This window comes from Monopterus albus, unplaced genomic scaffold (assembly GCF_001952655.1).
Source record: "Monopterus albus unplaced genomic scaffold, M_albus_1.0 scaffold434.1, whole genome shotgun sequence".
In the NCBI taxonomy this organism is placed as follows: Eukaryota; Metazoa; Chordata; class Actinopteri; order Synbranchiformes; family Synbranchidae; genus Monopterus; species Monopterus albus.
In genome coordinates, this window is record NW_018128314.1 from 176,536 (window position 1) to 194,393 (window position 17,858).

General features: G+C 40.8%; 1 protein-coding gene across 1 annotated transcript in view; it reads right to left on the reverse strand.

Annotated features, from left to right (window-relative positions):
• The window catches only part of gsg1l2b (gsg1-like 2b), a 20,758-nt gene extending 9,373 nt beyond the window's left edge, over positions 1-11,385 (reverse strand). Inside the window, exons 1-3 of the mRNA XM_020586999.1 lie at positions 10,845-11,385; positions 9,807-9,854; positions 6,892-7,044 (exon numbers count right to left, since the gene is read on the reverse strand). Coding sequence (XP_020442655.1) covers positions 6,892-7,044; positions 9,807-9,854; positions 10,845-11,145 — 502 coding nt within the window. The 5' untranslated portion in view covers positions 11,146-11,385. The remainder of the gene's footprint in view (positions 1-6,891; positions 7,045-9,806; positions 9,855-10,844) is intronic.
• Between the last annotated feature and the right edge of the window lie 6,473 nt (positions 11,386-17,858).

Sequence of the window (17,858 nt, forward strand, 5' to 3'; positions counted from 1 at the left end):
AATTTCAATTGAATATTGGGGGAGCTAATATAGAACGAGTATGTGAAATTAAATTTCTAGGTGTCATAGTTGATGACAACTTCTCCTGGAAATCGCATATAGATATGTCCCGAATAAAATAGCAAAAAATATATCGATATTGTCAAGGGTTAGATATATTTTGGATGGGAAAGCACTACGCATTTTGTATTCTTCATTGATTTTACCATACTTAGAGTATGGCGTTGAAAACTGGGGAAATACATACAAAAGCTCACTTCAACCATTGTATATATTACAAAAAAGAGTGATAAGAATTGTGCATAAGATGGGGTACAGGGATCACACCAATGTAGCTTTCATACAGTCTAAATTGTTAAAATTTTTTGATTTAGTGGGATATAAGACTGCTGTGTTTATGTATAAAGCCAGGAACAATTTATTACCTGGTGGAATTCAAAAACTATTTAATGAAAGGGAAGGGGGATACAATTTAAGGGGTCAGTTAAATTTAAAAATTCATGCTATACGTACAACCAAAAAAAAATTCTGTATTTCTATAAGTGGGATAAAACTATGGAATAATTTAAGTGTAGACATAAAAAATAGTAATAGAATTGATGAATTTAAACATAAATATAAAGGTATGTGTCAATCAAGATATATGCAACAGGCTTAATGATTAATTAGATGGAACATTGTGGGTGTGGTGTATGAATGTTAATACTCTGTAATAATTCTTTAGTATATTACTTGTGTGGCGTAGAAGATAATTATCTATGTAGAGATACAGCTTAGGATTTAAAAGTTGTAAGATGATGTCATGGGGTAGGACTAGATAAGTCTAACTTCTTCCTACTCCGTTCAAGCATGTACTAGGTATAAGCAAATTAATAATGGATTATTATTATTATTGGATATGTGTGAAATTACATGTGTTGACATATCAACTGTTTTACATGCTTGAATGAATAAATGAAATCAAATCAAATCAAATCTCTTCACAATAAGAAGGTTCTGATTTGGATCCACCAGCAGGTGGGTGGGTACATACATGCCTAAATAACATACAGTAAGTATCAAAACCAGGTTTTTTTTAATGGGTCGAGCACCAAAGACTTCAACATGTTTTTTCTCAATATAGCCAGCTTTCATCTACTGCACTATATACAGCATAAGGCCCTTAAGGGAACACAGGCCAAAATGGTTAGGAACTACGGCTCCCTTTTCCATTTTGGACAATACATAATTGAATCATTACTGAGGTGCAAAATATGCAGCTAAAGTACAGAAAATCATCATCAACTCTAATAATTTGCACAGATTGTAAGTTCTACAGACATCACATGGTTTGGTGGCTATAAATACAGCACTTGTTTTTGTGCACTTGCTGCACAGTTTGTTAAAAACTGAAGGAAGTGCTGTTTCTACAGAGATGGTAAAATGGATCACCTACACCAAAAGCACCACCACACTTCTGTTTTCTGTTATATCTCCTCACACACTCTCATCACCAGATGAATGACAGCTGTAATAAAGGTTAATCTGGACCCTGCTATTGTCCTGCTGGAATACGATAACCACTCCAAAACTATGCACCCCGTTAACAGCAAACCATTTCAGTTCAACATTTTACAAGTGCACTAAATCCCTTCTGATATGCCCAGGAAGTTGACACATGAGATAAAACATGTCAAAGCTTTAGTAAATTTTGCACAAGAATAAAAATGACACTGTATGATCTTTAGCGGGTTTGCCTCCTTTTTTATGCAAACAGCTCATTTCTCCAGATTATTCTGGACCCTGCTATCGTTCTGCTGGAATACGATAACCACTCTAAAACTATGCACCCCGTTAACAGCAAACCATTTCAGTTCAACATTTTACAAGTGCACTAAATCCCTTCTGATATGCCCAGGAAGTTGACACATGAGATAAAACATGTCAAAGCTTTAGTAAATTTTGCACAAGAATAAAAATGACACTGTATGATCTTTAGCGGGTTTGCCTCCTTTTTTATGCAAACAGCTCATTTCTCCAGACAGTGAGTCGTGTATAAATAAAACATAAGACATGCAGACGAGGTTGAGAGGTTCAGTTACTGTTTGACTGAAATTCAGAACAGGCGAAATACCAGGGCAAGGCCACAAGGACATTACTCACTGAAGCCTGAGCTAGAGACTAAAACAAAATGAAGAAATGAGGACAACAACTGGATGAGTGAAAGGGGGACAAAAAAATCCTCCCTGTTGTGATATACTGATACTGAAGATTGTGTCTGTTCCTCTTGGCGTGCCAGAAATATCTGGGCTTCAGAACAGAAGCCCGGCCCAGCTCTCACTCTAGGGAGGACACGGCATATACATTTCATTTCTCCTCTAAGGAGGTGAAATAACCTTCCTGTAAACTTTAAATAAAAGTGACACTATGGTCACTTATGGTGACAAACTCAAAGAGAAATACGTCTCAGCTCTCCAGAATGTTTTAACATCTTTCAGCTCATTGTTTTGTTTTTATGACCTGAAAATTTATGATTTTCCTCGGTCTCACTACTTTCATCAACCTCATTGCAGCAGCAGCTGTCTTCAGCTGTGACAAAATTTAATTTGACATTACTGCTGTGAGTAGTAGGATGGTGTATGTGGAACTGCCTCCTGATTTGTTCCCTAGTCTCTTAGTAACTAATCAGGCTTATTTTTTTCTTATTGTTTCTGTTTCTCTCCTTAAAGGTTTAGAGGTATTATTGCCAGTTTACTGTAGAACAGGGACAAACAAGTGCCACATGGCAGTAATGAGACACCAAGCCAATAATGCAAAGTTTGGAGGATGTTTAACCAGTAAGGGCACAACCAGTTCATTGCTTCACATGCCAACAAGATCAAAGGGGACTTAGCAGACTTTGTAGTGAGTCTAAAATCAAAGCTTTTGTCAGAGTCAGGGAACCTATCTCTAAATCCAAGCTGATCAATATTCACCCTCAGGCTCAGCAAGGTCTAAATACTCTGTTTCTGAACAGAGTTTCTCTAGATCTCTGTCAGCGGAGTCAGAAGTGCTGCACACAAGATTATCTGAACTTTGTTTACTGGTTCCTCTGTAGACATCGTCTTAGATACTTCAAGGAAGATATACTTGCCGCATACAGATCTTGGTCTTATGTCTGTTATGGCTTTTGGTCACATGAAATTTTACTCGCCGCCTCTGCTATAGAGATCAGCGTAAGCGCATTCATTCATGGCAGGAAAGCACCAAACACACCAGTGCACAAAAAAAGCAGATGTGTGCCAGAGGAAAACTGCATAATGACTGAGACTGAAGTGATGCAGAAGCTGCACTGGGTGGAAAAGAGAGCCCATAGTCTCCATAGATGACATTTTTTGAAATGGGCGATTTTCTTTCTTTCCAGAGAAGCGAGAAGCTCTTGATCGCTTTAGATGTGCTAGCATAAAGACTGGACAGAAAGCTAAAAGCATGGTTCTGTCTAAAGCTAAAAAAAAACCAGCAGTGAGATCACAATGAGAGTACAGAACTTTATAACAGAGCTCCACTTGAAGTTGCAAACAAGAAAACAAATAATCTGATACCACTGTGAATGCATAGGCATCAAAGTGCTATCAGTCTTCTCGTTTAACTGAAAAATGCAAAATACAAAGTAAAAGCTAGTAAGGGTAATTCCCTAAAATTGGCTTTTGTTGTTGTGCCTAATAAAATGTTATTGGCTTCACACATGCTCACTTCACTTATTGTGGCTGCAGTGTTTTTAAGGTTCAAGACTGATAGTGGCTGATACATCGAAGAACCCAGTCTCTTCTAAGTCAAAAGGCAGAGCTAAGTAGTTTTAGTGTTTGTTTTGGTCAAAACTGAAAGTGACTTAGAGGAAGAAATCTGATTCCTATTTTACTGTACATCAGTGTTCTCCAGTGGGTGTGAACGTTTGGTTCTGGTTAACAGATCATTTGACTGGTTTGTGTGGGTCGGCACTAACAATAGCTGATTATGTCACTTCAGTTCCGACAGTCACACAGTCACACAGCCACCTGGATTCCACCATTCTTCCGTCTGTGATTTGGTTATGCCCCATGTTTTCTCCGGGGTCTGTGTTTGAAATCGCTCCCTTGTTCACTCATTCACTAGTCGACATATAACAGACATTCAATATAACATTCAATAGTAAGCAGTAAATTGATATTTTTGTCACTTAATAATCATTATATTTTCATCATCACAGACAGACGCAGAGTCAGACAACTGTCATTTTCACATCTCTACAATGTGTCACATTGCATTGTGAGATTGTTAGTGAGAAATATGCCAAGGATGGTACTTTTTTGTTCCGCTGAATAATGTTTGTGACACTATGTTGGAAAGTCAACACAAAAAGTCCAGATTAGAACATTTCTAAAATTAGTTTACAATAGGGCGATGACACAACATCATCATGATCAATGTCAGCCTGCCTCTCTCTCTCTCTCCAAAGTCAGGGCTGCAGACTAACATTTCAGACTGGTGGCACTGGACAAACTGTGTTCACCAGCATGAACAGCAGCAGAACTGGACAAAACGTACTGTAGGTTCATCATTAAGGAGTCAGTAATGGTTTTATGTGTATGCCTCTGTCAAATACAGTAGCTGTCTGTAGAGATTACACTATGATGAAAACAACACAGCAGCACATTACGTGATGCGATACCGCATCAATTTTATTCTTTGTTCAGAATAAATGCTCACTTCAATTCTGGTGCCTGCAACATGTTCCAAAAAAAGTTGGGATGTTGTATTTCAGGGCCAGTAATGAAATGATGATTCCATTTGAAACAGGTGATGTCAACAGGTGACTGCATCAGTGCAGAACATGATTAAAACAGTCAAGGAATTTGGAGGGATGTCAGTGTGTAAAGGACGAGGGCCGAGCCTGAGCTGTTTGACTGTGTTCTCTGATCCTCAGACAACACTGCATCAAGAACCCTTCCTCTTCTATAAGCGATATAACCACATGGGCTCAGGATTACTTTGGCACATCTGTGTCAGCCACTACAATACGCAGTTACATCCATAAATGCTGCTTAAAACTGTACTTGGCCAAAAGGAAGTTCTATGTCAACAGTGTCCAGAGGTCGACTGCTCTGGGCTCAGAGGCATCTGGGATGGACCATCACACAGTGGAAACGTGTACTGTGGTCAGACCAGTCAGTGTTTCAGGTCTTTCTTGAAAGGAATGGACACCATGTGCTCCGGACCAAAGATGAAAAGGACCATCCAGACTGTTACCAGCAACTAGTCCAAAAGCCAGAGTCTGTCATGGTCTGGGGTTGTGTCAGTGCCCTTGGCAAAGGTCACTTACACTTCTGTGGTGGCACCATAAAAGAAAAAAAACAGACTTTGGAGCACCATGTGCTGCCTTCAAGGCGACATCTTTTCTAGGGACGTCTATGCATATTTCAACAACACAGTGAAAAACCTCATAGTGCACATTACCAAGGCTGTGGAGGAAAAGGGTGCGAGTGCTGGACTGGCCTGTCTGCAGTAGAGAATGTGTGGCACATTTTGAGATGCAAATTGTGTCAACAAAGACCCAGGACTGTTGCGCACCTTAAGATTTGTTTGCAGGAGGAATAGGACAAAATTAAACCAGACACATTTTATCACTTGTTGTCCTCAGTCCCTAACTGTTTTTTAAGTGTTGTGATGGCAGCATCACACAGTGATAAATGCTTTACTGTTCCAACTTTTATTAGAATGTGTTGCAGACATAAGAATTGAAGTGAGTGTTCATTTTGAACAAAAAAAAAAACAAAACTGAGGAGGTATCACATCAAATAATGTGCTGCTATATTGACACTATTTTCATATTTAATTTTGATTTTACATATCGTGCCAACTTTTTCTGATTTGGGATTGTAAATTTGGTCACAAAATGTGACTGATCACTGGCAGTCTGGAGTCCTGACAATGTCAAACTGTGCATTCATTTGCCTTCGATCTTTGGTTGCCTGTCTTTATTCTTTATCTGACTGAGATTTTAAGTTATTGGTAAAGTCCACAGACCGTGGTTCTGAAATAACCTGTCAGCAGCTGTGCTGTTTAAATATCAGCAAATCACTGTTTTATGATAAATCCATGGTAATATCCATTGTGGTTCTAATTCTGCCCAGTTTATTTTCAGTTAATTTTTTTTGTTTTTGTGGTGACTATATACCTAACCTGCTTGTTTGCGTGCTTTTATTGACTGACATGTATGAGTTTGTATGTGATTTGCTGTTTTTATAGAATCTTTTTCATACTTGTACTACTTATAGAACTCTTTGATGTGTACTTTTAATAGACTCTGATGAAGGCTCCTTGCTGAAACACATTGGTCTTTACATTAAAGTTCCTCCAAATACTGCAAGTGTTGCTGGACTTTGTTTTCCATTGTCCATGGTTCTAAAATCACACATGTAGGTTTCCCCTCAAATGTGTAAGCTTTATTGTCCATGGTTCTAAAATCACACACGTAGGTTTCCCCTCAAATGTGTAAGCTTCCATAAGTCTCCCTTCAAATCAATCTTGCATTTCCACACAGTCTAAAATAGGCCATTTAATGATCCACTACAGGTGCTCACCCACTCTGCAACGAGCTATCACCTCCACCCCTGCAATTCTGCCAAAGGAAACACCCACCCAAAGTTACAATACTGTTTCTACAAATATGCCCAAAAAGAATTGATCTACTTTTGTAAAATGTAAAACTACACAATAGCTACTGTATCATTAAATTTTTATTTCCTTGCACAAAAGCTGAAAGTGAAAATTCTCATTCCAGTTCAACTTTAATAAAAACAACAAAGAAACCCTCCAGAATCCCAGCATTTTGATTTGATCCACATAACTATCTTCCACTGGATTTCATAGTGCAAATATCATGATATCACTGACCTGAGAGCACAGTGAATATGGCAGCGAAGGCATTGAGCTTGAGACCGTCGATGACATTGCCAAAGTGACACACCTCTATGGACATGAGGATGCCCCCGGTGGCCAGCAAGAGGATGTACAGGCACTCTGCCACAATGCACAGCCACAGCACTCCTGCACAGAGAATTCATCATTGCAAAGGAATAGCAAAGAGAGTGGGGATGAACACGGGCGAGTGAACAGTGGAGAGGATGATACGAAGCCAGAGGAAAAAGATGGGGGTGGGGCAATGAGAAAGAATATGGGTAAGCAAGGGCAAAGGGAGAGGACAGGGACAAGAAGAGAAGGAGGCACCCATATCATTAACCTTCCCAGACAGAGGAAGGATATACGATCTACCAAGAGACACACAACATCCTGAACTTGTGGCAGTATGTGTGGTGCAACCAGATATCAGTGGATCTAAAAATCTTTAAATGTAAGCTGTAGTGTAATTGCATGTATCACCCGAGGGCAGGTACATTATTTTGTGGTTAATTAATCACAAAGTGGATTAAATTAATATGCCTGTTACCCAAAATATCACTGTATGAATTATGTACAGAGTTACACCTTCAGCTAAAAGAGTCTTTATTTCTGTAAATCAAATTCCACACTTCAGTTAATGATTGCAGTTCATTTAAGAAGGGCGTATTCGAGGGTTTGAAAGTGGCTGCAATTAAATGTATTTCATAAGAGTTTCCCTTTTATTTTGCACTGATATATCTAATATTTTAATCATATGATGACCAGCGTGTGGCATAGTGGCACAGAGGTGAAACTGGAGCTAAAGAGGCAGAAGATTTCACCTAGGGTTGCTTCAGTCTAACACTGGCATCTACGCTGTTATTTCAGTGTCAGTGTCTGGTTTTCTTTGAGCAAAGGCAAACACGAAGTGGGCTGGCTCCAGAAATCACACCTACCTCTTGGATTATTTTAGCAATTCACATACTGTAGGTCTGGTGCTGAGCTCACAGTACTGTCTGACTCCCCTATATCTGTGGCTGACAGCCAGAAACCCACCGGATGTACGTTTTCCTACTGAAGATGGAAATCTTTAAAACACATCGCACAATAGCTTCCTTTTTGAAAAAAACTTTGCAAATTCCAAAAACAGCTGGACACTGTAGTGTTTAGCAAATGTTAGTCAAACAGGAGGGAATAATGCATCTGTTGAGGACTATTTTCAGATGAGGATTAATCCACATCTGCTGGATTAATCCTCATCTGGACAGTCCATGTGGGACTGAGCCCGAAGTGTGTGTTTATGGTTACAAAGGAATATACCACCTAGTACACCTAACTACTAGATGTGTGTCAATAGATTTTGAACAACAATTGAGTTCCTTGGCACAGAAATAAGACGCATAAATATCCATATTTTAGGATTTGTTTTGTTTTTTAAATCTGAATTGTGGATTTTAAGGTAGAGAATGTGGTATGCTGTATAGACTCTGATGCCCTTTGAAGAAAAGTTCTGATTTTGAGCTATTAAAATAAAATACATATATTCTAAGCATGGGGGTGTAATCCTGTGCACGATTCTGAAACATGCAGACAGAAAAGTGCTAAATAAATTATGCTTAGCATGGATGAAAACTAACACAGGTAAGTGGACTTTGAGAAATAAGTCTTAAAGGATTAATTTGACATATACTAATTTATCATGTTGACAAGAGCTAGATGCTTTTCATTTCTACACTTCAGATTTTATATAGATTAAGCAAATGAATTAAGTTGAGCAGATGCTGGTAGAGGGATTTTGTTACCTTTGGGCAGAGTCAGGACAGCTGGTATTTCCAGTCTGTATGCTAAGCTAAGCTAAGCATCTCCTGACTCATTACTCAATGCACAGCCTTCTCGTGTGACACTTGGTAAAAAAAGAAAACTACTGCTTCCAGAAATGTTTCCAAACCTTTAGATCATTACATTAGATTAACTGGCCCTAGAGCTTCCATGTTGACTGACAATAACAGCCCCTCTCCCACCTCCCAACCAAAAACAGCTAACATGAGCAAATGTCGGACTGAATAAGGTGAAAACAAAACGTCAAATCAGTCTCATTATCAGGCTGAATGAGGATGTGCTGACAAGCAGGATTTACCTAAGGAAACTGATTAGAGAACAGACTGGATGGAAGTGACTGATCTGTTGAGATGCCACTTTGCTTATATTAGCAGTGTGAATGATCAGTTAACCCACAGCTCTGCTGTCTGTCTTTACCAAGACCTATTGATTTTAGCAAAAATACAACATTGACACAATATAGCCTTAGCTTTTGCCTCCCTTGCCTTAGAGGAAAATGATTTGTTTGATGGAGGGATACTGGAAGCTTTCTGTTGATCGACTCCAACACCATAGATGTATTTTCACTGCACTGAGCCTAATGATGTCCGTGTAGGCTTAAAGATTAGAAAAGGAATAAATGTAGCTCTCGGGGGCAATAAATGCTGTAACAGCTGTTTAATTGATACTGGAAGTTCTATTGGCAGAAAGTGCTGGCTGGCATTTCTTAAAGTCCTTTTCATCAGAAGGGTCACCGAAGCACTAAGCATCTTAGAGTGATCAGAAAACAGCCTTTGTAATGAAAGAGCTAAATATGTGAGATGAAGGAACCTGAGAAGGGGTTTGTGTTTTCCTTCTATGAGCAACTTCTATTAAGTCCCTGTCAGCGGCACAGCGGACTTTTTCATTAAATTAAATACAGCTGAATGATGCTGTGCTGCTTTTCAGGCTGGGTTTGATGTTTTTACATTGAATCTCTGCAAAAAGTAATCATGTTCCTTCTGCACCTGTGGTATTTCATTACCCTGTCATGTTCTCATAAATAAATGACTGGCTAGGAAACATGAATATAGCATGAGTGTATGTAGTGTTTTACAAACATACATGCTTACCTCTTTCATTTGAAGGTGCAACATAAAGGAAACTTCTGCATTTTTCACCTATGAGAAAATCATAAATTACACATTTCAGTGTCACTCCAGTAACATGCTGATTACAGATGCCTGTATTCCACCAATTTCCCAGATTGAGGTCCAGTAGAGTCGCTTTGCTTGCTGAAATTAGACTGTGGTGTAACAAAGAAATCTCCATTTGGTCCAGTCTGTTTAGTCCAGTCTGTAGAGGGGTTTCCTTTTTGTGGTTGTGCAACAACAACTCTGCTACCTCCCCCAGGATTTAAAAACCTTTGCAGCAGAGTGCTGGCCAGAAATTCTGCTATCAACAGAACAAATACTACTGCAGAGACACAGACTCTGCCACACATTCTTAGATCCACAGTTGGGGCACTATGCAGTTCTCAGCGGGCGTATCTGGAGCTGGTCCATAAATCACTTGAACATACACAGTGGTAACTGCTGTACCTGTGAGTGAGACAACTGGACATCAGCTTTGAAGTGGACATGGTACATCTGTGGTTTTTTTTCTCTTCCAGCTTCAACCCTAGATTAATCCAGACACTAAGTTAATGTGTAATTTTAAAATTAGACATTTTTGAAGAAAAATGCCAAACAATCTTTATTATAGCTTCTCAAATCTGAATATTTTCTGCTTTACTAGTCATGTATTTTATCGAACTAAATATCTTTGGGTTTGGGTTGTTGGCGAGACAACCAACAACCAATTAGAATATGTCAACTTGGACGTTTACTATTTTCTGTCATTTCATGGACCATTCCTTGCTAAGGAAGTCTTGCTTCTAATAGTCTTTGAATGACCACAAAACCAGTTTATATTCCGGGATTAGGAGCAGGTGTTAGGATTATGCGTCTTTGGTGCTATTTTTATGTAACGTTAATATGCCTGAGATTAATCCCAAACCTTAGACTGTTTTAAAGCAGGATATTTCTGATGGAAAATACGCACGTTCCTGTCCATGACGCACAGGGCCCCCCTCTCTCTCAACATCTGCCGCCCGGTCTTTTAAAACTTACCGGTCATGTTGATGTTCTGCTCACAGGAGAACCAGATGCCGGTGTGAAACGTCCTCATCACGTACTTATCCTCCCCTGTCTCCCAGATGTACTGCACCAGCCGCGTGTCGTTGATATTGGAGCTGTTGAACCTGATGCAGAAGGACTGCTTGGTGGTGACCGGACCGGTGCAGAATGGCTTCACCACTTTGCGGGTCCCCTCGCACCAGTAGCTGGTAGTGAGAGCCGACACGGCCAGAAACAAGGCGAGAAAGTTCAAGGTGAGAGCCAGCGATGCTCTCCGCCGCCGGTCTATCCCCATATCTCCATATGTTAGAGAACGGCGACCCGAAGAGTGAAGACTCCTAACTTAGTATGACACTGGATTCTGGCGATTTCGGCCTCAAATCCTCATAATTCTGTTATTCCCGTAAATATATTTGCGACTAATTATCGTGGCGCGTCTCTCCCGCACAGCGCTCCGCTCACATCTGCTCGTCCAGCGCAGCGGGCTCTCATTTTGTAGGCTACCCCCCATACCCACCTGACACATCACCCCCGTCACACACACACGCACGCACACACCCGCTTCTCAGCCCCTTGTCACTGAGGAGATGAGCTGCGGAGCCTGTGCTTCACCGTGGGTGTTGGGTGTCATTTCTGTCGTTAATCTCACTCCACACAAAAGTCATGATATTGTTTTTCTTTAACCAGATTTTGAAAAGTGTGCCTCCTTGGTCATTTCTGTTCCCAGTTATTTCGGGAATGTTCTTCAACACCTTGAAACAAACCACAGTTATGCAGATCACTAGTCAAGCCACTCTTATTGTGAAAAAACAGAAGCAAGCTGCACAGAGAACAGATTTCTTAAACACTCAGTGAAAATGATTTGCTCAGGTGGATTTTTAAATATATTATAAAGCCCTATAAAGTCAGATCTGTTATGTCTGCCTACTGTTTAAGTAACTTTTCTCCTTTGCTTTTCTTAGTACTATATTGTGATGACTATTTATTTATTTTACTGTTCTACAGTATATAATGGTATATTCTTAGCAATTTGTATTTTATATATGTCATACATTTGTATTATTAAGGAGATATGTGTATATTGCTCATACATTATACAGTATATCAGACTACATACATAATTCTTTTAAACTTTGAAATAAAAATCCAAAAACCCAAATAGTGTTAAAACTGCACAAAATCCTGTATAAATACGTTATTTATTTTTCTGGGTCATAACATCTGGGACATGCAGATAAAAGGAGAAAAAAATTAACAGCTGACACTAAAAATGCATGTCTCTACAAACATAGGTAGCACCAGCATGTTGATTTGTACCAGGGGGAAATTCCCTAAGAGGGTGAACCACTGAAGGTGTGAAACTGTCCTGAGTGTCCAATATTTGTGACAGGTCTTTATCTCATGCGACTCTGTGTACACGCTTCTCTGAGGATATTCTACACACTGTGATGTCCATCAGTAATTCCCTCTGGCTACATGCTGTAGATATGAATAACAGTGTGAGAAATGGGTTGCATTGGTGTGTGTGTGTCTGTATCGTTGTGTGCAGGACTGACATGGGGAGTGTGTGTGTGTGTGTGTGTGTGTGCGTGTGTGTGTGTGTGTTAAGAGGCAGTGGAGGAGCTGTGCACTTTTGTCCTGTGAGATTAAAAGCCATCATTCTTTCATCCTTGCCTTTTCTTCTTCTGACCTACACACACACACAGTATCTGTATACCCCAGATGTGATACAATATGGTTGTTCAATTTTAGCCCCCTTCACATTCTTCCCACGTCAAACTATAATCATCTTAATTAATATCAATGATGTAGACACTGCATCTGCTTCCCATCATATCCTCAGTGTGTGCATGGGTATGTGCATGTCACTCTCATGGGGCATCAGAGATACCCACAGAGCATGGCTGTAACACACACACACACACACACACACACACACACACACTGACCCTGCGTCCACAGACCTGTTACCTTGATCTGAAGCTCTGTGTCACCTTCAGGTTGATCTCTGCTGTTACTGTAGGAGGGGGGCTGACAATTCACTCTGACTGGAATAAGTCCCTGAGGCTCAGCGCTGCTGCTTGACTCATTTTCTGCCCCAAAGCCCAAGAAGCAAAACTGCAAGAAGGAGCAATGGGACCTTGCAAGACTTTGCATGGTCCCTGATAAGAGATCTCATGTGCTGGCCACATTTATGAATATGTGAGGATGAGCGGTAGAAGCAGAGATAAATATCAGTAAACACTGGGCATGTTTCCTGCTTGCAGGGGGGTTGGTTTGCATAGTCAGCTCAGGTGATGGACTATTAGAATGGGGATGCTGTGCCTCGGCAAGATCAAACACAAAGATGTGAAAATCATCATTTTACAATTTATTTGTATAAATTCAATTTTGGGTTTGTCTATATGAAGCTGGCAAAGAACCGTGCTATGCGGCGCAGTATCCTGTTTGAAGTATAGTCATGTACTGTGTCCAAATCCAGAGTCTGGATCCTCTTGTGGTCACATTTATAGACTGAATACATAACAGCAGATTGACAGCTCTGTTTTAGTTTAAGATAAGAGAAATACACCTCAGAACCAGTGTATCTTTTGAAACACTTACATCTCATACTCCATAAATTACCTCCTTGAAGTAGTCGTCCAATGCAGCATGCAGATGATACTACTCTACTTCTTAAGTTGGGATGAAAGTACATCAGTACACCATGGATCACCTTCTTATCACATAAATAGAAGTTGTACACTATGCATTCACCTGATTTCAGTGTACTTTTGTCCAGTATTAGATGCTTAAAGTACAAATAACTTTACTGATTCACATAGTTTCTTTTAGTTGATTTCAAGGATCCATTGCCACGAGTATGTATTTTTTTTATGGCATATCACACATTTGCTGCATAGGATATCACAGTCAGTACAGTGTAGAACACATTTTGTCCTTAGACCTTCAAATCACATAAGGAACATATTAGACAGCACTATGGCCAACTGATGCTGTTTTTAAGCATGCTTTATAAATAAACTGACATTGACGTTGACATATATAGGAAAAGGAAACAAACACACATTGGAGACAGAGGGAGGACAAAGGGAAATGAACAGGAAATGGCCAAGGTAGGGAGGGAGAGAAGGGCAAAAAAAGAAGATGGGGCACCTGAAGGACAATGATCCAGATCCCGACACTGGAACGAGGCACCCACAGCCAGAGGAGAGAGAGGTCCCAGGACAAAAAAGAACCTGAGTAACAGAGAGGACAGGGAGGAGAAATGAGAGCGAGACACACACACACAGCCTGGGCACGTGTGCTGGAGGGAACAAATGAACAGAGCTTTAGAGAGACAGAGAGAGACTGAGACCCACCAGCAGGACACTGTAGGTAAAACTTTATTCCTTTAATTGCAGCCACAGTTTCGGCACTTGCATCCTTTCCTTGCGTCTTAGTCCTGTCCGCATAAGATGCAAAGAAAAGACTGGAGAAGACAAGAATGAAGGAAGCGCGTTCTTAGAGACATAATATGACCTTTCCTGAGATCCTTCATCTGAAGCATCAACTGATTTCCAATAAAGGGGCTTGTTGGTCCATAAATAAACTTCAGCAAAGGATGACTTCTTGTATCCTCACTTATGCCTCCTAGCTCCTCAATCCTCACTCCTCAAAGCAAGAACAAGAGCTTTGATATGTCGTTCAGATTGGCACTGAGCTGCACCTTATAATGTTACTATTCAGATTGGCACTGAGCTGCACCGTATAATGTTACTACACTCTTTTGCTGCTGACATGCTCGTGACCTGATTAGGTCCCATACATCCCTTTTTATTTGCTCATAGTTTTATATTGACTTATACAATTGTGTGTTATGTAAATAATGTGTCTTTTAAGCTGAGAGCTGCCGGAAAATTTTTTGTTGTGCTATACATAATGACAATAAAGGTTCTTGACTTCACTTCACTTCAGGATGGTAGACTAGAACAATTTCTGGGTCGAACAGAGTGAAGAGCGAGGAATGATCAGCTAAGGGAATCAGGACGTGCCTTCTGGACTATGGACTGGTTAAACTAACTGAAAGTTTTGGTGTACACATAAGTTTGATATTTGGTTTTAAAAGCTTCAGCTGAGTCAGATTGTCTCATGTCAGCATGGGCTGAGCCAAGGGGGCAGCTAGGGGTGGCGTCGGTCATACCCAGAATCTGGTCAGCCACCCCTGGTGTCACCCCTGCCAGTGTCAAAATGTGATGCTTGTAGGTATTAATAGATGAAAAATAAAAAGTAAAGACACATTGTTGCCTTAAATACAATTAACATGTTTCTGGTTTTTTAAATCCATATTGGACAAATTAGTTTTAATTTATATCATGCAGGCAGCATGACACTGTGCAGCAGTGTTGTGCCTGGCCAGGGGTAAATAAGGACCAGAGCAAAAGTTAGCTAAAGACAGCACTGTGTGTCTTACACTTTTACACAAACAATTTAATTCTCAATTATTTATGGTTTATTATTTCACAGAATTAATGGTTTAATTTACATGTATTTCATGTGTGCCACCCGTCTCTGAGTTTGTGCCCCAGCCACCCAATCTGAGGTATTCTAGATCTGCCCCTGGATGTCAGCAGGTAGGTTGTTCAGGAAGGAAGGCATGATAGGAAAAGGCCTCACAGCCTGCAGAATTCTTTATGTAAAGGTCTGTAAAAAGTAATGCTCATGACACATTATAATTGAGGCAAATACATTTACATGATGAAGATTATAACAGACAAATTATTAATATTTTATAATCAGCATTCTGGGCCCATGTTCCTTCAAATATCTAACAACCCATTTGAATAAATACATAATAAATTCATACTTTATGTGGCTATAAAATACCTTTAGGTTCATTTAGCTGATTGAATTTCATATTCATTACTCACTTAACTGTGTGTTGGCTTGTGATTTGCAAAACAGATGTTCACTATAAACATAAATAAGTGTTGTTTAGTTTGTGTTGGATTAAAACTGCCTGTTCCACAGGCAGTGAAAAATAAATCTGAGGATGTACACAAACAGTGGAGGCAGGTCAGTCACTTCCTTTCTTTCCTTGCTTCCCCTCTCCTTCCCTTTTTCATTTTCTCTCTCAGTCCCTCTGTGTTTTGTGCTGAATGAGCGTGAGCTGTAACTAAACGACAGCCTGTGACCGGCACTGGCAGCCGAGTCATCCCTCTCACTCCTCGAATGCGTTCATTTACATAATTACTCTCTTACCAACAACAGTGGCCAAAAGTACATACAGTATACGCACACGCACACGCACACGCACACACACACACACACACACACACACACACATACCTCAATACAGTCCCAAGAACGCATTAAGAATGGCAGCGCTGTCGTGAGATTTGTATTCAAGCTGCACAATCACATACTGTATCTTGTCATTTTGAAGGTGTGCACTGTGGCATTAGCGATTAGTGTTTCTGACAGAATACTTACCAGTGTGTGGCGGCTTTTCAGTAGTTGAGTAGACTAGTGAACAATGCGGTTTTCGTCCTGGCCGTGGAACACTGGACCAGCTACATACCCTCTTCAGGGTGGTGGAGGGTTCATGGGAGTTTGCCCAACCAGTCCACATGTGTTTTGTGGATTTGGAGAAGGCATTTGACCATGTCCCTCGCAGTGCCCTGTGGGGGGTGCTCCAGGGACCTTTGTTAAACGCTGTCGAGTCCCTGTACGACCGGAGCAGGAGCTTGGTTCGCATTGCAGGTAGTAAGTCAGACTTGTTTCTGGTGCCTGTTGGACTCCGGCAGGGCTGCCCGTTGTCACCAGTTCTGTTCATTATTTTTATAGACAGAATTTCTAGGTGCAGCCAGGGGCCGGAGGGAGTCTGATTTGGGGACCACAGGATCTTGTCTCTGCTTTTTGCAGACGACGTTGTCCTGTTGGCCCCATCAAACCAGGACCTCCAGCGTGCACTGGGGCGGTTTGCAGCCAAGTGTGAAGCAGGTGGGATGAGAATTAGCACCTCCAAGTCCGAGGCCAGTGAGAGGAACCAGCTGAGGTAGCTCGGGCATCTGTTTTGGATGCCTCCTGGGCGCCTTCCTAGGGAGGGGTTCCGGGCATGTCCCACCGGGAGGAGGCCCCGGGGAAGACCCAGGACACGCTGGAGGGACTATGTCTCTCGGCTGTCCTGGGAACACCTCGGCATCCCCCCGGAGGAGCTGGAGAAAGTGTCTGGAGAAAGGGAAGTCTGGGCATCTTTGCTTAGACTGCTGCCCCCGCGACCCGGTCCCGGATAAGCGGAAGAAGATGTATGTATGTATGGATGTAACTAAACCAGTGCTGGGCAGTCAGGGCCAGCAAGGCCTTCTCTGCTGGCCTAAACACTATCAGAAGCACTGACCTACATTTACAACCTAAATTCTAATATTTGTTCCATGAAATTGTATTAATTTATTCCCAACAGTCTGTTCTCTTCATTTCGTAGTATTTGTCTTGGCTGCACCGCTTCCAGTAAGTGTATGTGGATGTTAGATTTTTTTGTCCAATCAGATTTCAGCCTCTATGTGTTGCCATGTCAATCTAATCTGCCCAGGGCCTTGAGAATCAGAAGTGCTGGCCCATGTAACTTAAACTATATTAGCAATGGGACTGTTTCTTTAACCAATCAGATTTCAAATTCGCCCCACAGGGCCAGCTAGCTGGCCCACAATGATGTCAGCATTTTTCCGTCCTCTGATTGGTTGGTCAGAGCAAAACTAGAAAAGGACTTATTAGTGGAATTGAAATGCAGAGATCACCTCTCGTGAGGATGGATTTTGTCTATAAATAAATAGCATCTCTGGTGAGTATTTAATTTAAATTTTGTATGTTTTTGTCATGTTATTAAATAAATATTGATTCTGAACTGCTCCTGATGATGAACCTGGCGCAGTTGCAGTTGTAGTGTAGAGGTTTGGAGTTGTCTTAACTGGGTTTCTTGCTTTAGTAAAAATGGTATTCACCCTCAATATGCGAAATACCTCTCTCTCT